The 27,704-nt window shown below is 49.9% G+C and overlaps 1 protein-coding gene across 2 annotated transcripts in view; it reads left to right on the forward strand.

Moving 5' to 3' along the window:
* The window catches only part of NOL6 (nucleolar protein 6), a 106,121-nt gene that overhangs the window by 24,246 nt on the left and 54,171 nt on the right, over window positions 1–27,704 (forward strand). For both annotated transcript variants that reach the window (XM_088442407.1, XM_088442408.1), the window contains exons 2-21: window positions 5,278–5,499; window positions 6,016–6,132; window positions 6,214–6,393; window positions 6,961–7,129; window positions 7,431–7,565; window positions 8,300–8,466; window positions 8,837–8,957; window positions 13,121–13,179; window positions 14,557–14,658; window positions 15,155–15,270; window positions 18,788–18,965; window positions 19,105–19,227; window positions 19,754–19,902; window positions 19,996–20,071; window positions 20,238–20,375; window positions 20,487–20,601; window positions 20,907–21,061; window positions 21,692–21,855; window positions 22,058–22,210; window positions 22,853–22,950. In XM_088442407.1, the coding sequence (XP_088298533.1) occupies window positions 5,278–5,499; window positions 6,016–6,132; window positions 6,214–6,393; window positions 6,961–7,129; window positions 7,431–7,565; window positions 8,300–8,466; window positions 8,837–8,957; window positions 13,121–13,179; window positions 14,557–14,658; window positions 15,155–15,270; window positions 18,788–18,965; window positions 19,105–19,227; window positions 19,754–19,902; window positions 19,996–20,071; window positions 20,238–20,375; window positions 20,487–20,601; window positions 20,907–21,061; window positions 21,692–21,855; window positions 22,058–22,210; window positions 22,853–22,950 (2,737 nt within the window). The remainder of the gene's footprint in view (window positions 1–5,277; window positions 5,500–6,015; window positions 6,133–6,213; window positions 6,394–6,960; window positions 7,130–7,430; window positions 7,566–8,299; window positions 8,467–8,836; window positions 8,958–13,120; window positions 13,180–14,556; window positions 14,659–15,154; window positions 15,271–18,787; window positions 18,966–19,104; window positions 19,228–19,753; window positions 19,903–19,995; window positions 20,072–20,237; window positions 20,376–20,486; window positions 20,602–20,906; window positions 21,062–21,691; window positions 21,856–22,057; window positions 22,211–22,852; window positions 22,951–27,704) is intronic.

Genomic DNA, 27,704 nt, shown 5'->3' on the forward strand with positions numbered 1-27,704 from the left:
CTGTACTACAGCTCCACACTGTATCCTTCCCCTATATACTGTACTACAGCTCCACACTGTATCCTTCCCCTATATACTGTACTACAGCTCCACACTGTATCCTCCCCTATATACTGTACTACATCTCCACACTGTATCCTTCCCCTATATACTGTACTACAGCTCCACATTGTATCCTTCCCCTATATACTGTACTACAGCTCCACACTGTATCCTTCCCCTATATACTGTACTACAGCTCCACACTGTATCCTTCCCTATATACTGTACTACAGCTCCACACTGTATCCTTCCCCTATATACTGTACTACAGCTCCATACTGTATCCTCCCCTATATATTATACTACAGCTACATACTGTATCCTTCCCTATATACATTACTGCAGCTCCATACTGTATCCTCCCCTATATACTGTACTACAGCTCCACACTGTATCCTCCCCTATATATTATACTACAGCTCCATACTGTATCCTTCCCCTATATACTGTACTACAGCTCCATACTGTATCCTCCCCTATATACTGTACTACAGCTCCATACTGTATCCTCCCCAATATACTATACTACTGCTCCGTACTGTATCCTCCCCTATATACATTACTGCAGCTCCATACTGTATCCTCCTCTCTATACTGTACTACAGCTCCATACTGTATCCTCCCCTATATACTATGCTACTGCTCCATACTGTATCCTCCCCTATATACTATACTACTGCTCCATACTGTATCCTCCCCTATATACTATACTATTGCTCCATACTGTATCCTTTCCTATATACTGTACTACAGCTCCATACTGTATCCTTCCCCTATATACTGTAATACAGCTCCATACTGTATCCTCCCCTATATACTGTACTACAGCTCCATACTGTATCCTTTCCTATATACTGTACTACAGCTCCATACTGTATCCTTCCCCTATATACTGTAATACAGCTCCATACTGTATCCTCCCCTATATACTATACTACAGCTCCATACTGTATCCTTCCCCTATATACTGTACTACAGCTCCATACTGTATCCTCCCCTATATACTGTACTACAGCTCCACACTGTATCCTTCCCCTATATACTGTACTACAGCTCCATACTTTATCCTTCCCCTATATATTATACTACAGCTCCATACTGTATCCTTCCCCTATATACTGTACTACAGCTTCATACTGTATCCTTCCCTATATACTGTACTACAGCTCCACACTGTATCCTCCCCTATATACTGTACTACAGCTCCATACTGTATCCTTCCCCTATATACTGTACTACAGCTCCACACTGTATCCTTCCCCTATATACTGTACTACAGCTCCATACTGTATCCTCCCCTATATACAGTACTACAGCTCCACACTGCATCCTTCACCTATTTACATTAATACAGCTCCATACTGTATCCTCCCCTATATACTGTACTACAGCTCCACACTGTATCCTTCCCCTATATACTGTACTACAGCTCCACACTGTATCCTTCCCCTATATACATTACTGCAGCTCCACACTGTATCCTTCCCCTATATACATTACTGCAGCTCCACACTGTATCCTTCCCTTATATCCTGTACTACAGCTCCACACTGTATCCTTCCCCTATATACTGTACTACAGCTCCATACTGTATCCTTCCACTATATACTGTACTACAGCTCCACACTGTATCCTTCCCCTATATACATTACTGCAGCTCCATACTGTATCCTTCCCCTATATACTGTACTACAGCTCCATACTGTATCCTTCCCCTATATACTGTACTACAGCTCCACACTGTATCCTTCCCTTATATACTGTACTACAGCTCCACACTGTATCCTTCCCCTATATACTGTACTACAGCTCCACACTGTATCCTTCCCCTATATACTGTACTACAGCTCCACACTGTATCCTTCCCCTATATACTGTACTACAGCTCCACACTGTATCCTCCCCTATATACTGTACTACAGCTCCACACTGTATCCTCCCCTATATACTGTACTACAGCTCCACAGTGTATCCTTCCCCTATATACATTACTGCAGCTCCATACTGTATCCTTCCTTTATATACTGTACTACAGCTCCATACTGTATCCTTCCCCTATATACTGTACTACAGCTCCATACTGTATCCTTCCCCTATATACTGTACTACAGCTCCATACTGTATCCTTCCCCTATATACTGTACTACAGCTCCACACCGTACTACAGCTCCACACTGTATCCTTCCCCTATATACTGTACTGCAGCTCCACACTGTATCCTTCCCCTATATACTGTACTACAGCTCCACACTGTATCCTTCCCCTATATACTGTACTACAGCTCCACACTGTATCCTTCCCCTATGTACTGTACTACAGCTCCACACTGTATCCTCCCCTATATACTGTACTACATCTCCACACTGTATCCTTCCCCTATATACTGTACTACAGCTCCATATTGTATCCTTCCCCTATATACTGTACTACAGCTCCACACTCTATCCTTCCCCCATTTACTGTACTACAGCTCCACACTGTATCCTTCCCCTATATACATTACTGCAGCTCCATACTGTATCCTTCCCCTATATACTGTATTGCAGCTCCATACTGTATCCTTCCCCTATATACTGTACTACAGCTCCATACTGTATCCTCCCCTATATACTGTACTACAGCTCCACACTGTATCATCCCCCTATATACTGTACTACAGCTCCATACTGTATACTTCCCCTATATACTGTACTACAGCTCCATACTGTATCCTTTCCCTATATACTGTACTACAGCTCCACACTGTATCTTTCCCCTATATACTGTACTACAGCTCCACACTGTATCCTTCCCCTATATACTGTACTACAGCTCCACACTGTATCCTTCCCCTATATACTGTACTACAGCTCCACACTGTATCCTTCCCCTATATACTGTACTACAGCTCCACACTGTATCCTCCCCTATATACTGTACTACATCTCCACACTGTATCCTTCCCCTATATACTGTACTACAGCTCCACATTGTATCCTTCCCCTATATACTGTACTACAGCTCCACACTGTATCCTTCCCCTATATACTGTACTACAGCTCCACACTGTATCCTTCCCTATATACTGTACTACAGCTCCACACTGTATCCTTCCCCTATATACTGTACTACAGCTCCATACTGTATCCTCCCCTATATATTATACTACAGCTACATACTGTATCCTTCCCTATATACATTACTGCAGCTCCATACTGTATCCTCCCCTATATACTGTACTACAGCTCCATACTGTATCCTCCCCTATATATTATACTACAGCTCCATACTGTATCCTTCCCCTATATACTGTACTACAGCTCCATACTGTATCCTCCCCTATATACTGTACTACAGCTCCATACTGTATCCTCCCCAATATACTATACTACTGCTCCGTACTGTATCCTCCCCTATATACATTACTGCAGCTCCATACTGTATCCTCCTCTCTATACTGTACTACAGCTCCATACTGTATCCTCCCCTATATACTATGCTACTGCTCCATACTGTATCCTCCCCTATATACTATACTACTGCTCCATACTGTATCCTCCCCTATATACTATACTATTGCTCCATACTGTATCCTTTCCTATATACTGTACTACAGCTCCATACTGTATCCTTCCCCTATATACTGTAATACAGCTCCATACTGTATCCTCCCCTATATACTGTACTACAGCTCCATACTGTATCCTTTCCTATATACTGTACTACAGCTCCATACTGTATCCTCCCCTATATACTATACTACAGCTCCATACTGTATCCTTCCCCTATATACTGTACTACAGCTCCATACTGTATCCTCCCCTATATACTGTACTACAGCTCCACATTGTATCCTCCCCCTATATACTGTACTACAGCTCATACTGTATCCTTTCCCTATATACTGTACTACAGCTCCATACTGTATCATCCCCCTATATACTGTACTACAGCTCCATACTGTATCCTCCCCTATATACTGTACTACAACTGCATACTGTATCCTCCCATATATACTGTACTACAGCTCCATACTGTATCCTCCCCTATATACTGTACTACAGCTCCATACTGTATCCTCCCCTATATACATTACTGCAGCTCCACACTGTATCCTTCCCCTATATACATTACTGCTGCTCCATACTGTATCCTCCCCTATATACTATACTACTGCTCCATACTGTATCTTCCCCTATATACTATACTACTGCTCCATACTGTATCCTTCCCCTATATACTGTACTACAGCTCCACACTGTATCCTTCCCCTATATACTGTACTACAGCTCCACACTGTATCCTTCCCCTATATACTGTAATACAGCTCCATACTGTATCCTCCCCCTATATACTATTCTACAGCTCCATACTGTATACTTCCCCTATATACTATACTACAGCTCCACACTGTATCCTCCCCTATATACTGTACTACAGCTCCACACTGTATACTTCCCCTATATACTATACTACACCTCCATACTGTATCCTTCCCCTATATACTGTAATACAGCTCCATACTGTATCCTTCCCCTATATACTATACTAGTGTTAATTCTAGCACCCTGCACCTGTTAAAACCTGTGCAGTTCCTCTTTCCTGACTGGGGTATAAAGGTGCCCATCCACTAAGCGATTAAATTGAGCGATTGAACGATAAAGTTATCGTTCAATCATCGTTTGCAAATCGTTTAAAAAATGTCTAAAACGACCAGCGATGCGCGGTCCCGCTTGTCGTTGTAGACATCTATCATCGAGCAAACATGATGGACAACCTGACGATAACGTCAGGTTGAGCATGTTTGCCGATGATTGATGAGCCTGCGCTGAACGACCGCTCGTAGGCCCATCACAGACTGACAAGCGACTGCACCATCACAATGTCATAATTGTGCAGTCTTGTGCCTGTCTTCTAGTGGATGGCTGGCATAACTCTCTGCTTCTGGTGTATCCTGTATCTCTCACCCTAAGCATATATACTACAGCTTTATCCTGTGTCCTCCCCCTATACATACTATACTACAGCTCTATTCTAAATCTCCCCCTGTGTAATCCTCGCCCCCCCCCCTGTGCATTACACATAGAATGACTGAGACGATTCTGAACGTTCTTCTGTCGGCTGCAGGGGTTATACAGAGGGAGGATTGCTAGCAGGGAGATGGAACACGGCAGAGGAGCCAGCTGCATCCTCATGTCTCATGTATTGGGGATACATCCATTATTGCTGTCCTAAGGGCTCTTCTCCTAATTACAGAATGACCGTGTTGAGGGGAGTATCATGTCTAAGGATCCCAAAGTTTTGGTTGACCCTCCAGGGCTCAAAAAGAGCAAGAAAGTCAAGAGAGCTCCGAAGGCTGATAATCCGAGACCGGCAAAGCTGAGGAAGTCCAATGAGAGCAAACCGCTGACTACGGAGGAGCTGGTCCGGATGAAGGAGGCCGAGCAGTTGTACCACACCAGCCTCCTCCGCATGCAGGTAACCTCACAGCCTCCTGCCTACCGTCCTCTAACAATATAGAGGCTGTTAAATTAATGGGGAGTGTACAAATAAAACGAAGTTTATATATTTGCTTCAAATATTGGGATAGGTTTTCGCTCGTCCCATTTGCGGCAGGCTGACTTTAGGCTTTACACCCGCGTAACGTGACGTGCTGAGAGTAGAGCGTTCCCTGCTAGTGGGCAACATCTTATCGCCCTCTAACGCCACTTAAGACTTTTCTTATGGATTCTTACAGACCCCATTCCTTCCTGAGCGCAAGCATGGCCGTTCTTCTCGTGAATGCTGACGGAAAGTGGAATGAGCCCCCTTTAGCTCCTTTTGTGCAGCCTGTAGCTAAACTGCATAGAGAATGTGCTGTGTCCCTGGCGTTCCGCCATGCTAAGCGCTCACTTCTATCACTTACAAGTTGCGTACGATTGGGGGGTCCCGTTTAATCGCTCTCCAGGTTTTTTGGTCTCTGTGAGTTCCTGGATGACTTTCTTCCTTTCCCAGATTGAGGAGCTGCTGCAGGAAGTTAAGCTGAAGGAGAAGAGGAGGAAGAACATTGATGAGTTCCTGCAGGAGATCAGCGACCTTATCGGGAAGATCCCTCAGACCGCGGAGACAGACGTAAGGACTGAAATCCATCGTGTAGCCGCTTTCTTACCCCTTGTTGTGTTTTCTTATGACTTCCGTTTACTTCCCCTGCAGCTGATGGACCAGTCCTGGGTTCCCAAATCTGTGAAGGTTCCGTTCCTGCAGGTTCCATACCAAGTGAAGGGCAAGTTCCACTTCCTGCCACCATCCTCCATCAAGGTGGTGGGCAGTTACCTGCTGGGCACATGTATCAAGCCAGAGATCAACGTGGATGTAGCTGTCACCATGCCGCGGGTAAGCTTTGTTCATATTTGCCCTTTTGGGTTTAGTTTTGTGAGTATTACACCCTGGGAATTGTTTATGCTTCTCCTGCAGATGGTGGGCGTTGGGTTCCGTCTAGAGGAGAAGACTATCTGGCTCGCCCTCATTTTTTTTTTCATGCCATTATGTACGATGCTGCTTTATTAGCCCTTTAATCAAGGGGCACCTATGAATTACACAGGTTCTGATCCTGAATAAAACCAGGTGAAATGCAGACTTTGAAGTCAGCCAGCTCCAGAACCTGTGCAATTCATACGTGCCTCTGATGAAAGGGATATTTTAGCAACCCTAATGAAGGGAATTTTGTCCGAGAGCCACGACCGTCCCCAGAAGTTTGTCAGAGTGCTGTAAAATCCTCTCTCTTACCATTCGGAGCGGGTGAAACGAGCTTTACATGTCACTTTAATCTGACATAATGTGACTTTGTGTTCTGGGCGATGTTCAACACCTTAATTAATAAATGGGGGGACTGATTTTGAAACCTTAATTTAACGTTCATTTCTTTGCCCTGTGGTCATATTAACCATTTATTCCTTGCAGGATGTCCTACAACACAAAGATAACCTGAACCAGCGATACCTGCGGAAGAGGGCCCTGTACCTGGCGCACATCGCTACTCACCTGGCAAAAAGCGAGATCTTCGGCAGCGTGAAATTCACGTATATGAACAGCAACCATTTGAAGCCAGTTCTTTTGCTGCGGCCCAGTGGTGAGTGGGAGAGTATTGTCCTTCGGGTGGGTGGGAGAGCAGAGTGGTTCTTAGCACTGGATCCCCTCCTCCCCTCCTCGTCTCTCCCTTTCCCTCCTGCCTTGTACATGGACGAGGCTGGTTCTTCTTTCCAATGTCGCTAGACCTTGGTAAAGCCATGAAGCACAGCGGGGAATGAATGTCTGAGCGTAACTAACTTGTCTGATTTGTGTCCATTTATCTGGGGAGTAGTAAATTTTGTTACATTATAGTGAATCCTCTGTCTCCTGGTCTACATTGTCTTCTTGTTGTTGTCCTTCAGGTAAAGATGAGAAGCTGGTGACTGTTCGTATTCACATTTCTCTCCCTCCCGGGATGTTTAAATACAGCCGACTGTACCCCAGCAAGAACAACGTGAGGAAGGCTTGGTACTCGAACGAGAAGACCGGCCAGAATGGTGAGTGGTGAATAGGGAGTACTCAGTGTCTATATGGGGGCATCCGTATGTTATGAGCCGATCTAGTGACTTTGGTGACCCTCTTTAGCTTGTCCTGCGGAAGCCCTTAGGTCTCCAGGCACAGGGAGCTCCATACAGAGTGTGTGTAGTAACCTAGGCTGAGTTTTAGGACATCCTGTGGCTTGATGTGATATAAAGGGCAAGGAGCAAGCCGTACAAACAAGTCGAGTTTGAATTTCATGCCTGTTCTCTGTTTGGCGCCCCCTACACCCCAGGGTATAGCAGTGTACCCCAGTTTGGATACAGTGAGGCTAGTGGATGTATCATCCTAACTCCCTGCTACCTTCTTCCCCGTCTGCCCCATCGGTGTCACTCCTGTTTGTCTGCCCCTCCTTTTTTGAATGTAAGCTCTTACGAGCAGGGCCCTCTACCCTCTTGTGCTACTCCCTACTTTAATTTCATCTACTTCTTACTCCCCACTAGGGCACATAGCACTTGGCTGTTCATGCTCTGCTGCTAATGTAGCAATGTGTATTATCCCTGTCCTTATCCTGCATTGTATTGTATTGTACTGTAAGTCGCTGGTCACTTATTTGTTTATGTACTTTGTAAAGCGCTGCGGAACACTTGTGGCACCATATAAATAAGTGATAATAAAATGAATGTATAGATGAAGTTGTGCTGTGATATACATGAAAACTAATAGGAGCTGCGTTTTTCCATCTAACCACTAGAGAGCGTCATTGAGCCACCAACGCCACATTACAACAATGTCCTGCTGAGTGACCTGGTACTGGAGCAGCATCTGCATCACCTGTCCAGCTGTGCCAGCGACTTCCCTGCCATGAAAGACGGGATCGCTATTCTGAAAGTCTGGCTACGGCAGCGGCAGCTTGACAAGGTAACTAGAGGAGGGGGCGATGTTCCATCCCCCTTAATCACGTGCACATCACGCATCCATATGGCTAATAAAGAGGGGTACTCCCCTGCCTGGGATCCTCCCGTTACATGAGCTCTGCTGATATGGATGGAGTCCAGCAGCTTCAGGTTACAGAACCGTACTAATTACTGTGTGTGTTGTTGTGTGTGTTTGTGTGTTGTTGCATGTGTGGTTGGTGTGTGTGCTGTTTGTTTAAGCAAGTGTTGTCCGAAATGGAAAACCCCTTCAACATTGGTGACTTCAGCTTAGATTGCAAGCTCTATAGGAGAGGGCGGTTGCTTATTCCTAAGGGGCACCATAGAATAAATGTGTCATTGACTTGTTTCCCCAGGGTTACGGCTGCTTTAATGGCTTTGTGGCCTCCATGCTTGTGGCCTATCTGCTCTCCAGGAACAAGATCAACAAGATGATGAATGGTCACCAGGTGCTGAGGAACACGCTGCAGTTCCTGGGTAAGGGCTCCGCAAAACACACATGGGTTCATTATACCCGGGAGGGGGCTCTGCGGGTTCCACACGATCACTGGCCTCGTGGGGAAATGTGATACTAAATCCAGTCCCTCAATTACTGGTTTATGTCTATAAGAACAAGGGACACAGGGCCTGATTCAGAGCCGCTCGTAAGCGGCCGCTCGTTCACTCCGAGCGATGTTCGCACATCTGCGCATGCGTATGGGTCGTAATGCACATGCACCAACCAGTCAGTGCGGTCGGAAATCGAGTGCTCGCAAAATAGCGAGTGCCTGCTAATTTGAGTGACAGGATGAGGCGTTTGTGGGTGGTAACAGGGGAAGGTGCTTGAAAACGGGGAGTGGAGATCCGAACGCAGGCGTGCCAAACGGTCAAAACGGGCGTTTCAAGGGTGTGCATAATTAACAAAGCAGCGTCATCGGCCACGTCACTTGGTTGTTTCTTAGCCTGAACTGTTCGCATGATTGGGGTAGGAAAATGCTAACACAAGAATAGCGAGCAGTTCATACGCCTTTCGATGTACTCGATTAATCTAACAAATAGCGGAGATGACGTATGATACGAGCGGCCAAGGGGCGTCTTTACAAAATAGCGAGCGCATGGATCATGGCAGCCGAGAACTGGTTGCAGAATAAGGGAAGGTTTAATTTGTGGATTCCCTCTGGGTGGGGTTCAGTGAGGTTCTCTCCCTCTCCCCCTCTCCTTCTCTCTCCCCCCCTCCTTCTCTCTCCCCCCCTCCTCTCTCCCCCCCCCCCTCTCTCCCTCTCCCCCCCTCCTCCTCTCTCTCCCCCCCCTCTCTCCTCTCCCCCCCTCCTCTCTCTCCTCCTTCTCTCCCTCTCCCCCCCTCTCTCCTCCCCCCCTCCTTCTCTCCCTCTCCCCCCCTCCTCCTCTCTCCCCCTCCCCCCCTCCTCCTCTCTCCCCCCCCCCTCTCTCCTCTCCCCCCCCTCCTCCTCTCTCCCCCCCCTCTCTCCTCTCCCCCCCTCCTCTCTCTCCCCCCCCTCTCTCCTCTCCCCCCTCCTTCTCTCCCTCTCCCCCCCCTCTCTCCTCTCCCCCCCCCTCTCTCCTCTCCCCCCTCCTTCTCTCCCTCTCCCCCCCCCTCTCTCCTCCCCCCCTCCTTCTCTCCCTCTCCCCCCCTCCTTCTCTCTCTCCCCCCCTCTCCCTCTCCCCCCCTCCTTCTCTCCCCCCCCTCTCCCTCTCCCCCCCTCCTTCTCTCCCCCTCCCCCCCTCCTTCTCTCCCCCCCCTCTCTCCTCTCCCCCCCTCCTTCTCTCCCTCTCCCCCCTCCTTCTCTCTCCCCCCCCTCTCATAATATAGTGCGTATGGTCTGTGCAGCTTTTGCTTCGTCTCATTAGTAATCCATACATTGCTGGTTTCCTTTCTTTCCTTCACCGCAGCTATAGGGCCTTGCCGTGTGACCGCAGCTATAGGGCCCTGCCATGTGACCGCAGCTATAGTGCCCTGCCATGTGACCGCAGCTATAGGGCCCTGCTATGTGACCGCAGCTATAGGGCCCTGCCGTGTGACCGCAGCTATAGGGCCCTGCTGTGTGACCGCAGCTATAGTGCCCTGCTATGTGACCGCAGCTATAGTGCCCTGTTATGTAACCGCAGCTATAGTGCCCTGCCGTGTGACCGCAGCTATAGTGCCCTGCTATGTGACCGCAGCTATAGTGCCCTGCTATGTAACCGCAGCTATAGGGCCCTGCTGTGTGACCGCAGCTATAGGGCCCTGCTATGTGACCGCAGCTATAGTGCCCTGCTATGTGACCGCAGCTATAGTGCCCTGCTATGTAACCGCAGCTATAGGGCCCTGCTGTGTGACCGCAGCTATAGGGCCCTGCTATGTGACCGCAGCTATAGTGCCCTGCTATGTGACCGCAGCTATAGTGCCCTGCTATGTGACCGCAGCTATAGTGCCCTGCTTTGTTACCGCAGCTATAGGGCCCTGCTGTGTGACCGCAGCTATAGGGCCCTGCTGTGTGACCGCAGCTATAGGGCCCTGCTGTGTGACCGCAGCTATAGGGCCCTGCTGTGTGACAGCAGCTATAGGGCCCTGCTATGTAACCGCAGCTATAGTGCCCTGCTATGTGACCGCAGCTATAGTGCCCTGCTATGTGACCGCAGCTATAGTGCCCTGCTTTGTTACCGCAGCTATAGTGCCCTGCTATGTGACCGCAGCTATAGGGCCCTGCTATGTGACCGCAGCTATAGGGCCCTGCTATGTGACCGCAGCTGTAGTGCCCTGCTATGTGACCGCAGCTATAGTGCCCTGCTATGTGACCGCAGCTATAGTGCCCTGCTATGTGACCGCAGCTATAGTGCCCTGCTATGTAACCGCAGCTATAGTGCCCTGCTTTGTTACCGCAGCTATAGTGCCCTGCTATGTGACCGCAGCTATAGTGCCCTGCTATGTGACCGCAGCTATAGTGCCCTGCCGTGTGACCGCAGCTATAGGGCCCTGCCGTGTGACCGCAGCTATAGGGCCCTGCCGTGTGACCGCAGCTATAGGGCCCTGCCGTGTGACCGCAGCTATAGGGCCCTGCCGTGTGACCGCAGCTATAGGGCCCTGCCGTGTGACCGCAGCTATAGGGCCCTGCCGTGTGACCGCAGCTATAGGGCCCTGCCGTGTGACCGCAGCTATAGGGCCCTGCCGTGTGACCGCAGCTATAGGGCCCTGCCGTGTGACCGCAGCTATAGGGCCCTGCCGTGTGACCGCAGCTATAGGGCCCTGCTATGTGACCGCAGCTATAGGGCCCTGCTGTGTAACCGCAGCTATAGTGCCCTGCTATGTAACCGCAGCTATAGTGCCCTGCTTTGTTACCGCAGCTATAGGGCCCTGCTATGTGACCGCAGCTGTAGTGCCCTGCTATGTGACCGCAGCTATAGTGCCCTGCTATGTGACCGCAGCTATAGTGCCCTGCTATGTAACCGCAGCTATAGGGCCCTGCTATGGTCAACCCAATTTAAGGTTCTCACACTCACTTACAAAGCCCTCACCCATTCCTCTACCATTTACATCTCTGATCTCCTCTCCCTTCACTCTCCTGTCCGCCCTCTTCGTTCAACTAATGCACGCCACCTCTCATGCCAGCTGATTATTTCCTCCCACTCCCGCCTCCAAGATTTTGCCCGCACTGCTCCCCACCTCTGGAACTCTCTCCCACTCCCCATCAGACTCTCCACCTCTTTGCAATCCTTCAAACGGGCTCTCAAGACCCACTATTTCATCATAGACTTCCAGCTATCATTCTAACTCCCTGATACATACCCCTTCCTCTCCACCTACCCCATCTGTGTCACCCCTGTTTGTCTTCCCCCACCTTTTTAGATTGTAAGCTCTCACGAGCAGGGCCCTCTACCCTCTTGTGCTTCTCCTTACTATAGTGTAATTTACTTCTTACTCACCACTAAGGCACCTAACACTTGGCTGCTTATGCTCTGTTGCTTATCTGGGTTATATGGTCACTAATGTAGCAATATATATTATCCATGTCCTGTATTGTACTGTTCTGTAAGTCACTTGTATACAATTTGTTTTTGTACTATGTAAGGCGCTGCGGAACACTTGTGGCGCCATATAAATAAATGATGATAATAATAATAATAATAATAATAATGTGACCGCAGCTATAGGGCCCTGCTATGTAACCGCAGCTATAGGGCCCTATGTGACCGCAGCTATAGGGCCCTGCTGTGTGACCGCAGCTATAGTGCCCTGCTATGTCACCGCAGCTATAGTGCCCTGCTATGTGACCGCAGCTATAGTGCCCTGCTATGTAACCGCAGTTATAGTGCCCTGCTATGTGACCGCAGCTATAGGGCCCTGCTGTGTGACCGCAGCTATAGTGCCCTGCTCTGTAACTGCAGCATTAGGGCCCTGCTGTGTGACCGCAGCTATAGGGCCCTGCTGTGTGACCGCCGCTATAGGGCCCTGCTGTGTGACTGCCGCTATAGGGCCCTGCAGAGTGACCGCCGCTATAGGGCCCTGCAGAGTGACCACTGCTATAGGGCCCTGCTGTGTGACCTCAGCTGTAGGGCCCTGCTGTGTGACCGCCGCTATAGGGCCCTGCTGTGTGACCGTTGCTAGTTTCATACATCAGTGTTGCAGAACTAATCATTTTGAATCAACATGTATTGTTATCCTGCAGCGAACACAGATCTGACCGTGAATGGAATTACAATGTTACAATCCACAGACACGTCTTTGGTAAGTGCGGGTTGTCCGGGAGGCTGGCTGTGGGCAGATCTTCATGTACTTCCCAGATACTTCCAATCCTCTCCTATGTACATCACTGACCTTATCTCCCTACACACTCCCACCTGCCCTCATCCCTCCACAAATGCCCCTCTCCTCTCCTCCCAGCTGATCACCTCCTCCCTCTCCTGCCTCCAAGACCTTGCCCCATGCTGCTCCCTACCTCTGGAACTCTCTCCCTCTCCCTATCAGACTCTCCTCCTCTTCACAAAATTTCAAGTGTGCTCTTACGATCCGCTTCTCTATTAAAGCCTACCATCTCTCATCCTAACCCGCTGCTCCATGCCCCCTGCTCACGGTATTCCCCCATCCGTGGAACCCGTCTGTCTGTCTGCCCCTCCCCTCCCCCCATATTGTAAGCTCTCAACCTAACCCACCGCTCTGTGTCACCCCTGCCTGTCTCCCACTCTCCTTTAGTTTGTACGCTCTCGCGAGCACGGCCCTCTTCCCTCTATTCCTTCCCGCAATTATACTATCATATCCTTCTTCCAACAACCGCACCTCACCTTTGGGTTCTGCCTCCCCCTGCTGCGTACTTGGGTCCTATGACAGCTGATGCAGCAATGTGTATATACCTTGTCCATGTCCTGCAGTGTTCTGTACTGTAAGTCACTTGTCTTGGTTTGGTCATACAGATTCTGTTTATGTACTGTGTAAGGTGCCGTGGACCCCCACTGGTGCCTGAACCTAGCCTCCCTCTCTCTGCACCCTAAGCCTAACCCTCTCCCTAGTGCCTAATCCCGCATCCTAACACTCCTCCACACCCCACTACTTATCTTCGGTATCCCGGAGGTCGGGATGTCGGCGCCGGGATTGTGATAGGTGCCGGTAATATCATCGCCAGCACTGCGGCCGCCGGGAAACTGACTGTGTCCCGCTATATGTGGTAATGTTAGTGTCACTTTTAGTTTCTCTGCCTGTAAGTCAGAGGTGCCTGTGTTTGGCTGTGACCGCAATGCATTATGGAGGATGTAGTTTCATGGACGCTGGCGCACAGCCACCATGAGCGCCCTTATCAGTATTTTCATTCCAACCAATCAACTAGTTGGATGGTTGGACAGAAAATCTTTACGTGTGTATGCAGCTTAACATGGATACACAGCTATAGCAACAGTGACCCCTTCAGTCGAAGAGAAGCAACTACACAGCAATAAAGAAATATAATCCCACATAGGAGGGTCAAAATCTGAAACTGATCATAACTTTTACTTTCCAATACAATTTAAGTTTCACTTAAACTTTTTAATCATAATCAATCCGTTTTGTTCACCCCCCACCCGCCCCCCATAGCTCTATTGTGGTTCTTACCATCCTCTTACTGTTTCCCAGCCCACAGTTGCTGATTTCCATCAGGCTTTTGAAGTCGTTTTCATTGATCCGCTGGGCGTAGTCAATCTCTGCGGGGACATGACGGCTGCCAAATACAGACAGGTGAGCGCGGAGGCCACGGCGTGGGTTGGAGTGTGTGTAAGCGTGGCAAGGGTAAGCGTGGCAAGGAACTGGTAGTCACAGTAAAGGGCGCGGTGTGAACGTGTGTGGTCCTGACTTGACATCTTTGCGATTACGTTTGCGTCCAACTGTCAATAAAGCCCCGCGAATGAAGGCTGGGTGGACGCGGGACGCCATGTTGTGTCACCTTCATGGTCTGTCCAACGCTCACTCTAGGTGCCTTCTTCACAGGGTTCAATGGAAGTGAAGGCAAAGCTGCATTAGCTAAGCACCGAGCACAGCTGGGGCGCATTAGTGTCCACGCTGACAATCCCACGACTGTAGAACTACATATTCCGGCATCTTTTGCAGTCAGTGCTGGGAATTGCAGTCCTCACAGCTGCCGGAACGCCCAGGTTTTCGGCTTTTGGGCTGAGCAATTGGAATAACTTGGCAGATATATGGTTCAAACGCTCATTGTTACCATTATACTTTGTAGGTTCAATTTGAAGCAAAAGAGTCTCTAAAGGTCCTAGATGACGCCAGCTCCAATGGGTTCCTCCTTCTCCTCATGGTCTCCAAACCCTTTGTGAGGACCTTTGACCACGTCTTACAGTGAGTATCTTGCCTTATAGGCATTATACCAGACTCCCCCTGCCTGGTATAATGGTGATGTCCTCCCCCCCTGTAACCTGCCGGCTGCCCGATGCCCCAGCTCCCACAACTCTGGGCCAGTCTCTGTGTTATTCATGTCAGATGATTGCTGAACACACGCCCCCTTAAGGTTCAGCCGATTGGGGTAGTAGGACCTTACGTTGTATTGCACCAATGTACTCTTTAAAGCGTGCAGTCACCAAGGGTTGAATGGTGCATTGAAATGACTGTTATCACATACATCCATTTATTCCTGAATGCTTGTTTTTTGTATAATTATCATTGTTAGTAATATGCGCTGAATAATGCGCCCTGGCGTTATGGTCACGGGCGCACTGGAGTCCTTGAAGCGCTGTCTTCATTCAAGGCCCCCCTCCGTTATTCTGCTCGTCTGCCACACATCAGGCGTGATTGGTGCATTTCGCTCATTATATTGATTACAGGACCCTGTCGTATATTGTCATGACGATGCACTTTCTAATATCGCCTGTTTATAGGCTGCTGCTTATAGTTTCAGACGGGGAGAGCAAAGCTCTAATGCTAAGTAATGCAGCAAATGTATTATTATAATTATATTCAATTTTATTTATAAAGGTGTCACAAAGTGTACGCAGTGCCATACAGAGCAAACCTATAAAATAGTGACAGGGCATCAGAAGATAAAACCCCCAATGGCAGACCATACCATAAGTGCCAAACATTAATATCACACCACAGACAGCGTAGGACAGATAACGGGGAGGGGTAGCGCTGAAGATAGTTAGGCGTAAGCAGGGGCGCGGTGAATCCGTGCTCATTGATCCTGTACCCAATATATATAGGAGATGAGGAGACGAGGGAGCAGAGCACTGGTGACCTGGATAGTGCGAGGAAAGAACAAGAGTGTGGAGGGCCCTGCTCGTAAGAGCTGACGTACTAATGTAACTTGTCTGTGCACAATAGCTGCTGTGTAGGACATTATACAATACAGAGCAATAGTGAATAATGAAAGACACACTGAGACATATATACAATATCAGTTTGACCTAATCTGGTTTGTCATATTTCATGTAAATAGTTATGGGGAGGTATAGAAAGTCCAGCAAAGGAAGAGGGGAGGGGAGGAAGAGGGAAGGAGGGGAGGGAAGGAAGAGGGAAGGGGAGGAAGAGGGAAGGGACGGGGGAGGGGAGGGAAGGAAGGAAGAGGGGAGGGAAGGAAGGAGGAGGGGAGGAAGAGGGAAGGGAAGGAAGAGGAGAGGGAAGAAAGAGGGGAGGGGAGGGAAGGGTAAGAAAGAGGGGAGGGAAGGGGGAGGAAGAGGAGAGGGGAGGAGGAGGGGTTGGGAGGAAGAGGAGAGGTAAGGAGGAGGGGAGGGGAGGAAGAGGAGAGGGAAGGAAGAGGGGAGGGAAGGAAGAGGGGAGGGGAGAGGGAGGGGAGGAAGAGGGAAGGGAAGGAAGAGGAGAGGGAAGAAAGAGGGGAGGGAGGGGAGGAAGAGGGGTTGGGAGGAAGAGGAGAGGGGAGGGAGGAGAGGGAGGAGAAAGAGGAGAGGGAAGGAAGAGGGGAGGGGAGGAAGAGGAGAGTGAAGGAAGAGGGGAGGGAAGGAAGAGGGGAGGGGAGAAAGAGGAGAGGAAGGAGGAGGAGAGGAAGAGGAGAGGGGAGGAAGAGGGAAGGAAGAGGAGAGGGAAGAGGGAGGGGAGGGGGAGGAGGAGGGGTGGGGAGGAAGAGGGGAGGAGAGGGAAGGAGGAGGGGAGGGAGGAGAAAGAGGAGAGGGAAGGGGGAGGGGAGGAAGAGGGAAGGAAGAGGGGAGGGAAGGAAGAGGAGAGGGAAGGAAGATGGGGAGGGGAGGAAGAGGGGAGGGAAGGAAGAGGGGAGGGGAGGGGAGAAAGGAGAGGAAGGAGGGGAAGAGTAGAGGGGATGGGAGGGAAGGAGGAGGGGAGGAAGAGGGGAAGGAAGGGGGGAGGGGAGGAGGAGAGGGGAGGGGAGAAAGAGGGGAGGGAAGGAAGAGGAGAAAGAGAGAAGGGAGGGGGAGGGAAGGAAGAGGAGAGGGGAGGGGAGGAGGAAGAGGAGAGAAGGAAGGAAGAGGGGAGGCAATGAGGAGGGGAGGGGGAGGGAAGGAAGAGGGGTGGGAAGGAGGAGGGGAAGGAAGAGGAGAGGGGAGGAAGAGGAGAGGGAAGGAAGGGGAGAGGGGAAGGAAGGGGAGAGGGGAAGGAAGAGGGGAGGAGGAAGGAGGAGAAAGAGGGGAGGGGGGAGAAAGAGGGGAGGGAAGGAAGAGGGGAGGGGAGAAAGGAGAGGGAAGGAGGAGGGGAGGAAGAGGGGAGGGAAGGAAGAGGGGAGGGGAGAAGGAGGAGGGGAGAAAGAGGAGAGGCAAGGAGGATGGGAGGAAGAGGGGAGGGGAGAAAGAGGGAAGGAGGAGGGGAGAAAGAGGGAAGGAAGAGGGGAGGGAAGGAGGAGGGGAGGGGAGGAAGAGGTGAGGGAAGGAAGAGGAGAGGGAAGAAAGAGGGGAGAGGGAGGGGAGGGAGAGGGAGGGGAGGAAGAGGAGAGGGGAGAAAGAGAGGCGGAAGAGGAGAGGGGAGAAAGAGAGGAGGAAGAGGAGAGGGGAGGGGGGGAGGAAGAGGAGAGGGAAGGAAGAGGGGAGGGAATGAGGAGGGAGGGGAGGGGAGGAAGAGGGAAGGAAGAGGGGAGGGAAGGAAGAGGGGTGGGAAGGAAGAGGGGAGGGAAGGAAGAGGGGGGAGGGAAGGAGGAGGGGAAGGAGGAGGAGGGGAGGGAAGGGGGAGGGGAGGGAAGGAGGAGGAGGAGGAGGGGAGGGGAGGAAGAGGGGAGGGAAGCTTTCTGCTAGGATAGGATAGTAAGCCCAGGGCAAAAATACTCTAAATCAAAAAGTAGGGGTGTGCAGGCTCGGATAGGTTCGAATCTCCACGCCGAGTTCGGATATTTTCCTCCAAAAATCGGGTCTCAGAAAGAGGCAACACGTCATCTTTCATGGACAAACATCATCTTCCATGGTCTTTTGTCCAGGATTGATGATGTTTGTCCATGAAAGATGACGTTTTGCCTCTTTCTGAGACCCGATTTTTGGAGGGAAAAATCCGAACTCGGCGTGGAGATTCGAACCTTTCTGAGCCTGCACATCCCTATCAAAAAAGCTACCAAGGGGATCAAACCAGAATGAGTAAAATCATTGTGGCCCAGGTGTGGGGCGACCATTATACCATGTATGGGGGCGACCATTGTAAGTGTGCCGTGGATTCCATGTACTATTTCATGATGGAGCCCTGTGATACATGCCATGCCGCCCTTTTCCCCTTAGTCCAGTTCCGCTAAGCAACAAGAGCGCGATATGTGCTAATCCGTACACAGTGATGTTTTTTTCAAATGTATAAGGGACCCTGACCATAGTATTTGTCATCCATTTCCTGTGGGTGGTCCAGCACACAATCCATGTTCTGCCATTTGCGCGCAGCTCCTCCGCCCCCTGACTGGTCCCTGTTTTTCTCATGGCAGCATAACACCCATCACCAAGCTGCAAGGTGCCTGCCGGAAGATGAAGCTGCAGAACGAGCTGATGGACCGGGGCGGAGATTATGTGTCGGTCTCCCTGCCCTTCATCTTGTCCGTTCTCCAGAGAGGCCTGGACCAGCGGCTCGTCCTCCTGTCGCACACATTGCCACAGAGGCCGGAGGTAACCTCGCTCAGGTCTTGCCCCTAACAACACTGTCCCCCCGCCCCCCCTTAAACAAAGAGCTGGGAAATGGCCGGAGAACACAGAAGCCTTTGTAGCAGTTTTCTCTGATAAGATAATTCTTTCTCTGTCTTTTCAGTGGGGGATAGAAGAGTGCCCGGCAAAGCACCATGACGTTGGCCCCCTGTCTGTGGGCCTCCTGCTCACTGCTGGGTTTTACACCAGCACCCTGGAGAAAGGGCCAGCGGCGGACAGCCCAGAGGTGAGGGCTCCGGGATCTGATGTTTGCCAATCAGTGCATCTTCCTCTTGTTATATCATACGGTTCAGATTGTAACTTGTAGAGTTACATTTAAAGAACAACTGACCGAGTGTTGGACATCAGTATATTAGTGGGCTAATTTACAATGACGGAAAGAATTGGTAAAACCCAAATTACAGCTTCAAAAGAAGAAAAGAGGAGCCTTAGGAACATCTAAAGAGGATGTATTTGGGGTACCCATGCCCTGATTAAGAGAGTATTTACTATCAAAACGATGATTTATTCTCGAGATGCTAATACTGTTTTGTTAAACGCAAATAACAAAGACATTAATACGCTAATTTTGCAGCCCGGAAATGGCGAATTGACCTCCACACAGATACCCGTGACCCTGTGATACACCACACGGTCTGAGTGTAGCTCCGGTATTGTCATGCTTCCAGATATGGCGTTATTGTGTTCATACTCACCTAGGAACGGCGGTATCTTCAGCTACAGAACCTTCTGAGTCTCTTGTGTATTTTTAGGCTGCCGACTTCCGAAGGTTCTGGGGTAAGAAGTCCGAGCTGAGGCGCTTTCAGGATGCGTCTATATGTGAGGCGGTGGTGTGGCCGGCAGACACCGTGCAGGAGAAACGCCGGATTCCGGAACTAGTCGTAAAGCACCTTCTGCAGCTGTGAGTGGTGTTGCCTTAAGCGATTTACAACTAATCTGATCTGTGTATAGGATACAACTGATGCGAACGTACAAAATGTTTGTGTTTTCTTAGGCATGCCGACGTACCGGAGTCTGCCGTCAGCTATACCGGTAACCTTCTGGACTGCGTCTTGTCCAAGGGGAAACAGGTAATGGAATCCTTCTAAATTGCAATTACCGTTTTTTTTATTTTTTTTTATTATTATTATTTGCGCAATTCCTGTTCTCCCTAAAAGCTAGACCTATAGGCCGTGTCTTTCCATCTATAATGAAAGCTCATGCAGGTCTCCTGGCTAATTGTCCTGCTTCATACAGGCCGGTACAGGGGAGGAGCAGATGGTCCGTGTCATTCAGTCCTACGATGATCTGAGCAGGAAGCTTTGGGCCCTGGAGAATTTGCCCCTGAGTGTCACCTCTGTACAGGGTACTCACCCGTCGCTCCGCTACACAGACGTAAGTACTGCTGGCGCCTTGTCGGTGTGTGCCGCCTGGCTGTTCTGGTGGCAGAATATATCACCATGGAATAAGTGCAGTTTATAGGTTATCTCATGACTTGCTTCCTAGGTGTTCCCTCCCGTCCCGGTAAAGCCGGAGTGGAGCTTCTTTGAGACGCTGCCTGATAAGTGTCTCGCCCCCTTGTTGGATAAGCCCAGCCCGGTCTACACCCCCTCTATGAAAGGTAATTCCACCACGTTTGTCTTTCTCATAGGCCATGCACGGATAGGCATTTAGTTTGGCAGGAAAAGAAAAAACATCCTTTGGGCAGGGCGGGGCGTGGGGCAACCAGTGGTTTCCCAATAAGCACTGCTGCCATTTTGCCCCGTAATTATGTGTTACCCCAGAGAGTACAATGTTACCCAGAACCGTTGAGCCGAAGTGAGTAGAGATCTGTGGTGTCACAGCGCCCCCTACCGTGATTCACTGCAATTACTGACTGACCTCTATTGATGAAGCCTATTGTTGTTGCGTCCTTTTTATCTGCAGTGATCTGTCACATCGAAGGGAGCGGGAAGTGGCCGCAGGATAAAGATGCCATTAAGCGCGTGAAGGCTGCGTTCCAGATCAAGCTGGCGGAGCTGTTTAGAGACCAGTATGAGTTACCGTGCAAAGCCGCCGCCACTTACACCGACGTTTATAAGGTGAGGGAACCCCTACCCCAGTATTCGTCCCCTGACAGCCTACTCTGGGCCTGGTTCTGAGGTCGGGGTAAAGCAAAAAAAAGAGCGAGTAACTCTGCACCTGGGCAAACTATGCTGCTAAACAGGATTGGGGCAAATATGTGTGTTGTATGTGCAGGAGAGGGTAAATACTGGCTGCTTCTGCATGTAGCTCACAGATGCTGGGCAACTGTATTCTTAGGGGTAAATTTACTAAAGTGAGAGTGTTTAGAAGTGAGTTTTAGAAGAGATGTTGCCCAAAGCAACCAATCAGATTCTAGCTATTATCTTCTAGAAGGTGCTAGTTAAATGTTAAGTAGAATCTGATTGGTTGCTATGGGCAACATCTCCACTTCTAAAACCTCTCACTTTAGTAAATTTACCCCTTACCCTGTCATTTCGATATCTCTATAATTACCCTGTCAAGCGCTTTGATTTGCGACAATTGTGGCGCCACCTGCTGTTATGAGTGATGTAGTCCATCCTCCTGCCGCAATTTATTCCATGTTCCTGCTCTGACGTGTTGAATGCATGCCCCCCGAGGATGGGCTCCCCCAAACATCTGTATGACCCACGTGTTACTAATATGGTTTCTCTCTCTCTCGTCATTAGGACGGCTACGTTTTCCGCCTTCAAGTTGCCTATCACAGAGAGATGCAGTTGGCAATGGAGCACGTCACTCCCGAGGGGATGCGGAAGTCGCAAGAGACAGAGGAATCTCTCCAGCTCCAACTGGAGACTGTCCACCTGCCCGCCCTGACGAGCACGCTGCACGGGTAGGCCTCAGTACCCAGCAGACCCTTACCCTGCGCAGGCTTTTTGATTTATGACTAATATTTCTATACAGTATATAAAATATTAAGGCACAATTCTGAGACCCGGTATCATATATTAGGGCCCGTAATTCTGTCTGCATGCAGTGTACTTGCCAACAGTGGGTTCTAATCGTGGTTCTAATCTCTGCGCTTCTCCGCCCAGTCTCCAACAGCAGCTGCCGGCGTTTGGGAGCACCTCGCGCCTCGCCAAGCGATGGATCAGCGCTCAGCTCCTCGGAGACTGTATCTCGGAGGAGTGTGTGGATCTCCTGGTGGCTCATCTCTTCCTGCATCCGACACCGTTCACCGCACCAAGGTACCGGACACCGCTCCACCCAAACCATTCTCTCCAGCTGCGCTGTACGTTTACGGGGGAATGTAATGACAATTGTCGCAAAGTAAGAAAGGTGCTGTTACACGTAGTTGCCAGTCAGATGGCTGCTTTCCTTTTTTCGAATTTTGTAGAAATAAAAAAGAAAAGCCCACCGTCTTGTTTTATCCCTGTGTGTCCATTATCGTAACGGTCTCCCTTTTATCACTATAGAGTATGTAGACCATTTGAAAGCGGCTTTCTGATTGGCTACTTTAATTGCAGGCAGCAGGTTTGGGTGTGCAAAATTAATAGAACTAATAAAACTTAATGCCACTTTAGAATACAGAAATGTTCCTGGTGTCTGGTGTAAGGGGTGAGAGGAGCAGGATTTTAGTTGCCACCACACGCAGCAGAATTACTCAGCTCACCCCTGAACATTGAGTCTAATAGTATTTGTGCAAAGAATCTAGCGCGAGATGGATGCTATAAGCAGCGTGTGGGGGGGGGTATTGGCAGCTGGCTATCTGTATACATTGTATAGCACATTTCCAGGTCTGCACTAGTACAAGGCGTGGTAATGCGGGCGCCCGTCACATGACCACAGTTATTCTCCTTGCTGACCCGTAATCTCCCCTCTCTCCCCAGTTCCCCTCAGGTGGGCTTCCTCCGCTTCCTCAGTCTCTTGGCCACATTTGACTGGAAAAACAGCCCCCTCATAGTGAATCTGAATGGAGATCTGACAGGTAAGTGTTCCACCCACCTGGAATCAATGACCCCCGCCCAGATATAAACTTCATTTATTGCCGTTCCGTTGGGTCTGACATAATAGTGTAGTATCAGATAGTGAATATGGAGGGACTACGGGGCGATTCCATAAATAAAATCATGAATATTGTATATAATAAATAGAAGTGAAGTTCTAAAGCAACAACCTGACGTGTGATATATAAAATTACAGTGTTGGGTGTAACGTGTGATATACGTGCAGTGTCAGGGATATATAGGTGTAACGTGTGATATACAGCAGTGTCAGGGATATATATAGATGTAACGTGTGATATACAGCAGTGCAGTGTCAGGGATATATAGATGTAACGTGTGATATACGTGCAGTGTCAGGGATATATAGGTGTAACGTGTGATATACAGCAGTGTCAGGGATATATATAGATGTAACGTGTGATATACAGCAGTGCAGTGTCAGGGATATATAGATGTAACGTGTGATATACGGCAGTGCAGTGTCAGGGATATATAGATGTAACGTATGATATACGGCAGTGCAGTGTCAGGGATATATATAGATGTAACGTGTGATATACGGCAGTGCAGTGTCAGGGATATAGTTGTAACGTGTGATATACAGCAGTGCAGTGTCAGGGATATGTAGATGGAACGTGTGATATACAGCAGTGCAGTGTCAGGGATATATAGATGTAACGTGTGATATACAGCAGTGTCAGGGATATATAGATGTAACGTGTGATATACGGCAGTGCAGTGTCAGGGATATATAGATGTAACGTGTGATATAAGGCAGTGCAGTGTCAGGGATATATAGATGTAACGTGTGATATACGGCAGTGCAGTGTCAGGGATATATAGATGTAACCTGTGATATACGGCAGTGCAGTGTCAGGGATATATAGATGTAACGTGTGATATACAGCAGTGTCAGGGATATATAGATGTAACGTGTGATATACAGCAGTGCAGTGTCAGGGATATATAGATGTAACGTGTGATATACAGCAGTGCAGTGTCAGGGATATATAGATGTAACGTGTGATATAAGGCAGTGCAGTGTCAGGGATATATAGATGTAACGTGTGATATACGGCAGTGCAGTGTCAGGGATATATAGATGTAACCTGTGATATACGGCAGTGCAGTGTCAGGGATATATAGATGTAACGTGTGATATACGGCAGTGCAGTGTCAGGGATATATAGATGTAACCTGTGATATACGGCAGTGCAGTGTCAGGGATATATAGATGTAACGTGTGATATACGGCAGTGCAGTGTCAGGGATATATAGATGTATCGTGTGATATACAGCAGTGCAGTGTCAGGGATGTATAGATGTAGCGTGTGATATACGGCAGTGCAGTGTCAGGGATATATAGATGTAACGTGTGATTTCTACTTCAGGGTCCATAGGGGGTCCACAGGGTTGACCTTGGGGGTATAGCTGGATCTGGATCCACGGGCACCACGCAGTTAAAGCTTTGCTGCTCCCAGGATGCACTTGGGTCCGTCCTCCTCTATACCCCGCCCCCGACCACAGGCACCTCAGTTTTAGTTGGTGCCCGGCCGGAGTCGGGTCACCCTGTCGCAGTGGGGCTGCAGGAGCAGCCCCATAGCTTTATTTTAAAAGAGAAATGTTTTATTTTTTTCTACTTTTTTTTACACTTTTAGAGCGGCAGCATCAGACTGTCCTTTAGGACGTCCACGCTGCCGCTCCTTCTCCCCACTGGCGCCGCGACGCCAATACAGCTCTGGGGATCGCGGCGGGACCCCAGAGCCTGTACTAGCCGGGCTCTGGGGACTCCCTTGACTGCTGCCGGACGCGACGGGGATCAGGTAAGTCGCGGGTCGCGTGTGCGGTGGCCCGCGGATACTTTATATGCAGTCAGAAGCCTCCGGTCTCTGGGGACAGACCGGAGGCGCTAGCGGCCGCGGCGGGCTCCCCCTCTATAGAGGAATACCCCGCGTGTCCGCTAGACCACCAGGGTAACAGGCTGGTAGCGGGACCGGCAACCCGGGGGTTAATTGCTATCCAGGGGAGGCAGCCTTCCCTGTCTAGCGGCTCCTCCCCTCAGCTCAGCGCGCCTTTCAACTAGCAGTCTGGCGTCGCTGAGCTGCTCTTATCTCTCGGCCACTCCTCCTCTGAGGTCTCCGGCGGCCATCTTTACTGGCAGGCATCGCAGACTCCCAGGCGGTATCAAGTGGACCGGTCCCCCTGTGTACCTCTCCCCTGCTAAAGGACAGTGTACACAGCGCTATAGCCCTCCCAGACACTGAATCTGGGCGGTTGATTGTAGCGGAAGGTGCAGTGAGTACTAACTTTTCTGCATTGTATGTGACTATTGCTAGTGCTGCCTGTCTGTGACTTATTCTCCTTACTGTCAGCTTATAACTATCCCTTTCCTTCTCCTACGGCCCGGCAGGTGTGTGGGGGAAGGGCGTTTTCTACTTCAGGGTCCATAGGGGGTCCACAGGGTTGACCTTGGGGTATAGGTTGGGAACCAAATCCAGGCACCACGCAGTTAAAGCTTTTAGCTCCCAGGATGCACTTGGGTCCACTCTCCCTATAACCCCTCCCCCCAGCCAGAGGCACCTCAGTTTAAGTTGGTGCCCAGCCGGAGTCGGGTTACCGTTGCTGCAGGGGGGCTGCTTAGCAGCCCCTAAGCTTATGATTTATTTTAAAGAGTTTTATTTTATTATTTTTTTACTACTCTTCAGAGCGGCAGCATCAGACTGTCCAATGGACGTCTAAGCTGCCGCTCCTACACCCCGCCGGCGCTGCGACGCCAGTACAGATCTGGGGATCGCAGCGGGACCCCAGAGTCTGTACTAGCCGGGCTCTGGAGGACTCCCTGGGCTGCTGCCGGATCGACGGGGACAGGTAAGTCGCGTGGTCACCGCTTGCGGTGACCCGCGTGTACATGCAGCCTTATGCCTCCGGTCTCTGGGGACAGACCGGAGGCGGTGGCGGCGGGCTCCCCCTCCATGGAGGCATACCCCGCGTGTCCACAGCCCACCAGGGATTATAGCGGCAGCGGGAGCCGGCATCCCGGGGGGTTAATTGCTAGCCAGGGGAGGAAGCCTTCCCTGTCTAGCGGCTCCTCCCCTCAGCTCAGCGCGCCTTTCAATGCTACAGTCTGGCGTCGCTGAGCTGCTTCCTCCGCGGGCCATGCTTCTTCTGAGGTCTCCAGTGGCCATTATCTCTCGGTGGTGCTGCAGAACTCCTAGGATGACAGTGAGCCCAGTCCCCCTGCGTACCTGGCCATTTTGGGTGAGTGTACACAGCGCTATAGCCTTCCCAGACACTGAATCTGGGCAGTTGAATGTAGCGACATTGTGCAGTATATTATATGTCATGCTTATGTATGTACAGTATATATGTCTGCATTGTATGTGACTTATGCTAGTGCTGACTGTCTGCTTTTTCTCTCACCTGTCAGTGTATATCTATCCCTTTTCTTTATCTGCCCTAATACAGGTGTACCTGGGGTGGTTCTGAGACCTCACATATATATATACTTGTTAACATTTGTGAGGTTTGTCACATACTGTTGCGTGCTGCACGTTGCCATATTTTAGATGGAACTGTGTGTTGCATACGCTGATAATGGGTCCCTGCAGCTACTCTTAGCGTTAGTCAGGACCGGTATGGCGCTGCTTAATATTTCCGTCAAGATAGTCAAATATATCTGACCAGGAGATTGCACACGATACTGCACCCATTATTGCTATCCTGCAAGTCGTAGCCTGCAGGACTTAGTGCGGAGGATTTTAACTCAGAAAGGTTTATGTATGCGGCGCCATCTGGTGTCGGGCCCCTTGCACGACCCCCTTAAAGGGCGGTTTATTTCTCAGGATCCTCTCCTTTGAGGATCGCCGGGCGGGCCCCATTGTCGTCACTCGCTTGGAGTTACTTCACCATACTGCCCTTTTCAACTCGGGGTATCTCGCAATTTCTTGCAGTTTACCCCTGTGTCACAGACTATCGCTCCCTGCCGGGGTTTTTCACAGTACATGAATTACCTCCGATACCACATCGGTCTGTCATTCCCCTTGCAGGGATTACCACAACGGCCACCCTGGTGGATGTCGTTTTCTACGAAATACTAAATGGCGTGATATACGCCCTGTGGTTACTTCCCAGGGGCTCTGCCGTGAACTGGAGGGTGTATTCGGCTCTTTCCCTCTCACATGGGGGGAGCCGAGTTCAAGTATTATTATCCCTGCTTTGGGGCTGGTAGCCAGGTTCATTCTGGATATAGAGAATGTCGATCCTGCACCTGTATCATACATTTCCCGTTTCTGCCCAGCGGCTGGATCTCATGGCGGGAGTCTGGCTGTCGCCAGATACGAGGAGTCACAAAGGCCTCCTGTTTCCCATTCCCTGAGGGTCCTCACAAGTAATGGAATCTCCTTCTGGGGTGGATTTGTATGTTCATCATCGGATTACAGGCATTAATACGCCTCCCATCCCAGCCTGGACGGATTTTACGGATCCGTAGGTGGTAGCTTTGCCTGATATCAATGTACTCGTTTTCAGGGCCTGTTGCCCGTCCTACCATGGCCATCGCATGGTGATGCTTTTGTAATGTTTTTCCCCTCCAACACGTCTGGGGTTCAAATGTCTTTTGCCGCTCACATAAAATATGCAGTGGTCATATGTGAGATTACCTACATGGGATGCTGGTCTTCTAACTTTCAGGGTTTCGGCTGCGACTGTATCCGCCGCAATACCCTATGGCTACGTT

This window comes from Taudactylus pleione, unplaced genomic scaffold (genome assembly GCF_031769625.1).
Source record: "Taudactylus pleione unplaced genomic scaffold, aTauple2 ptg000311l, whole genome shotgun sequence".
Lineage (NCBI taxonomy): Eukaryota > Metazoa > Chordata > Amphibia > Anura > Myobatrachidae > Taudactylus > Taudactylus pleione.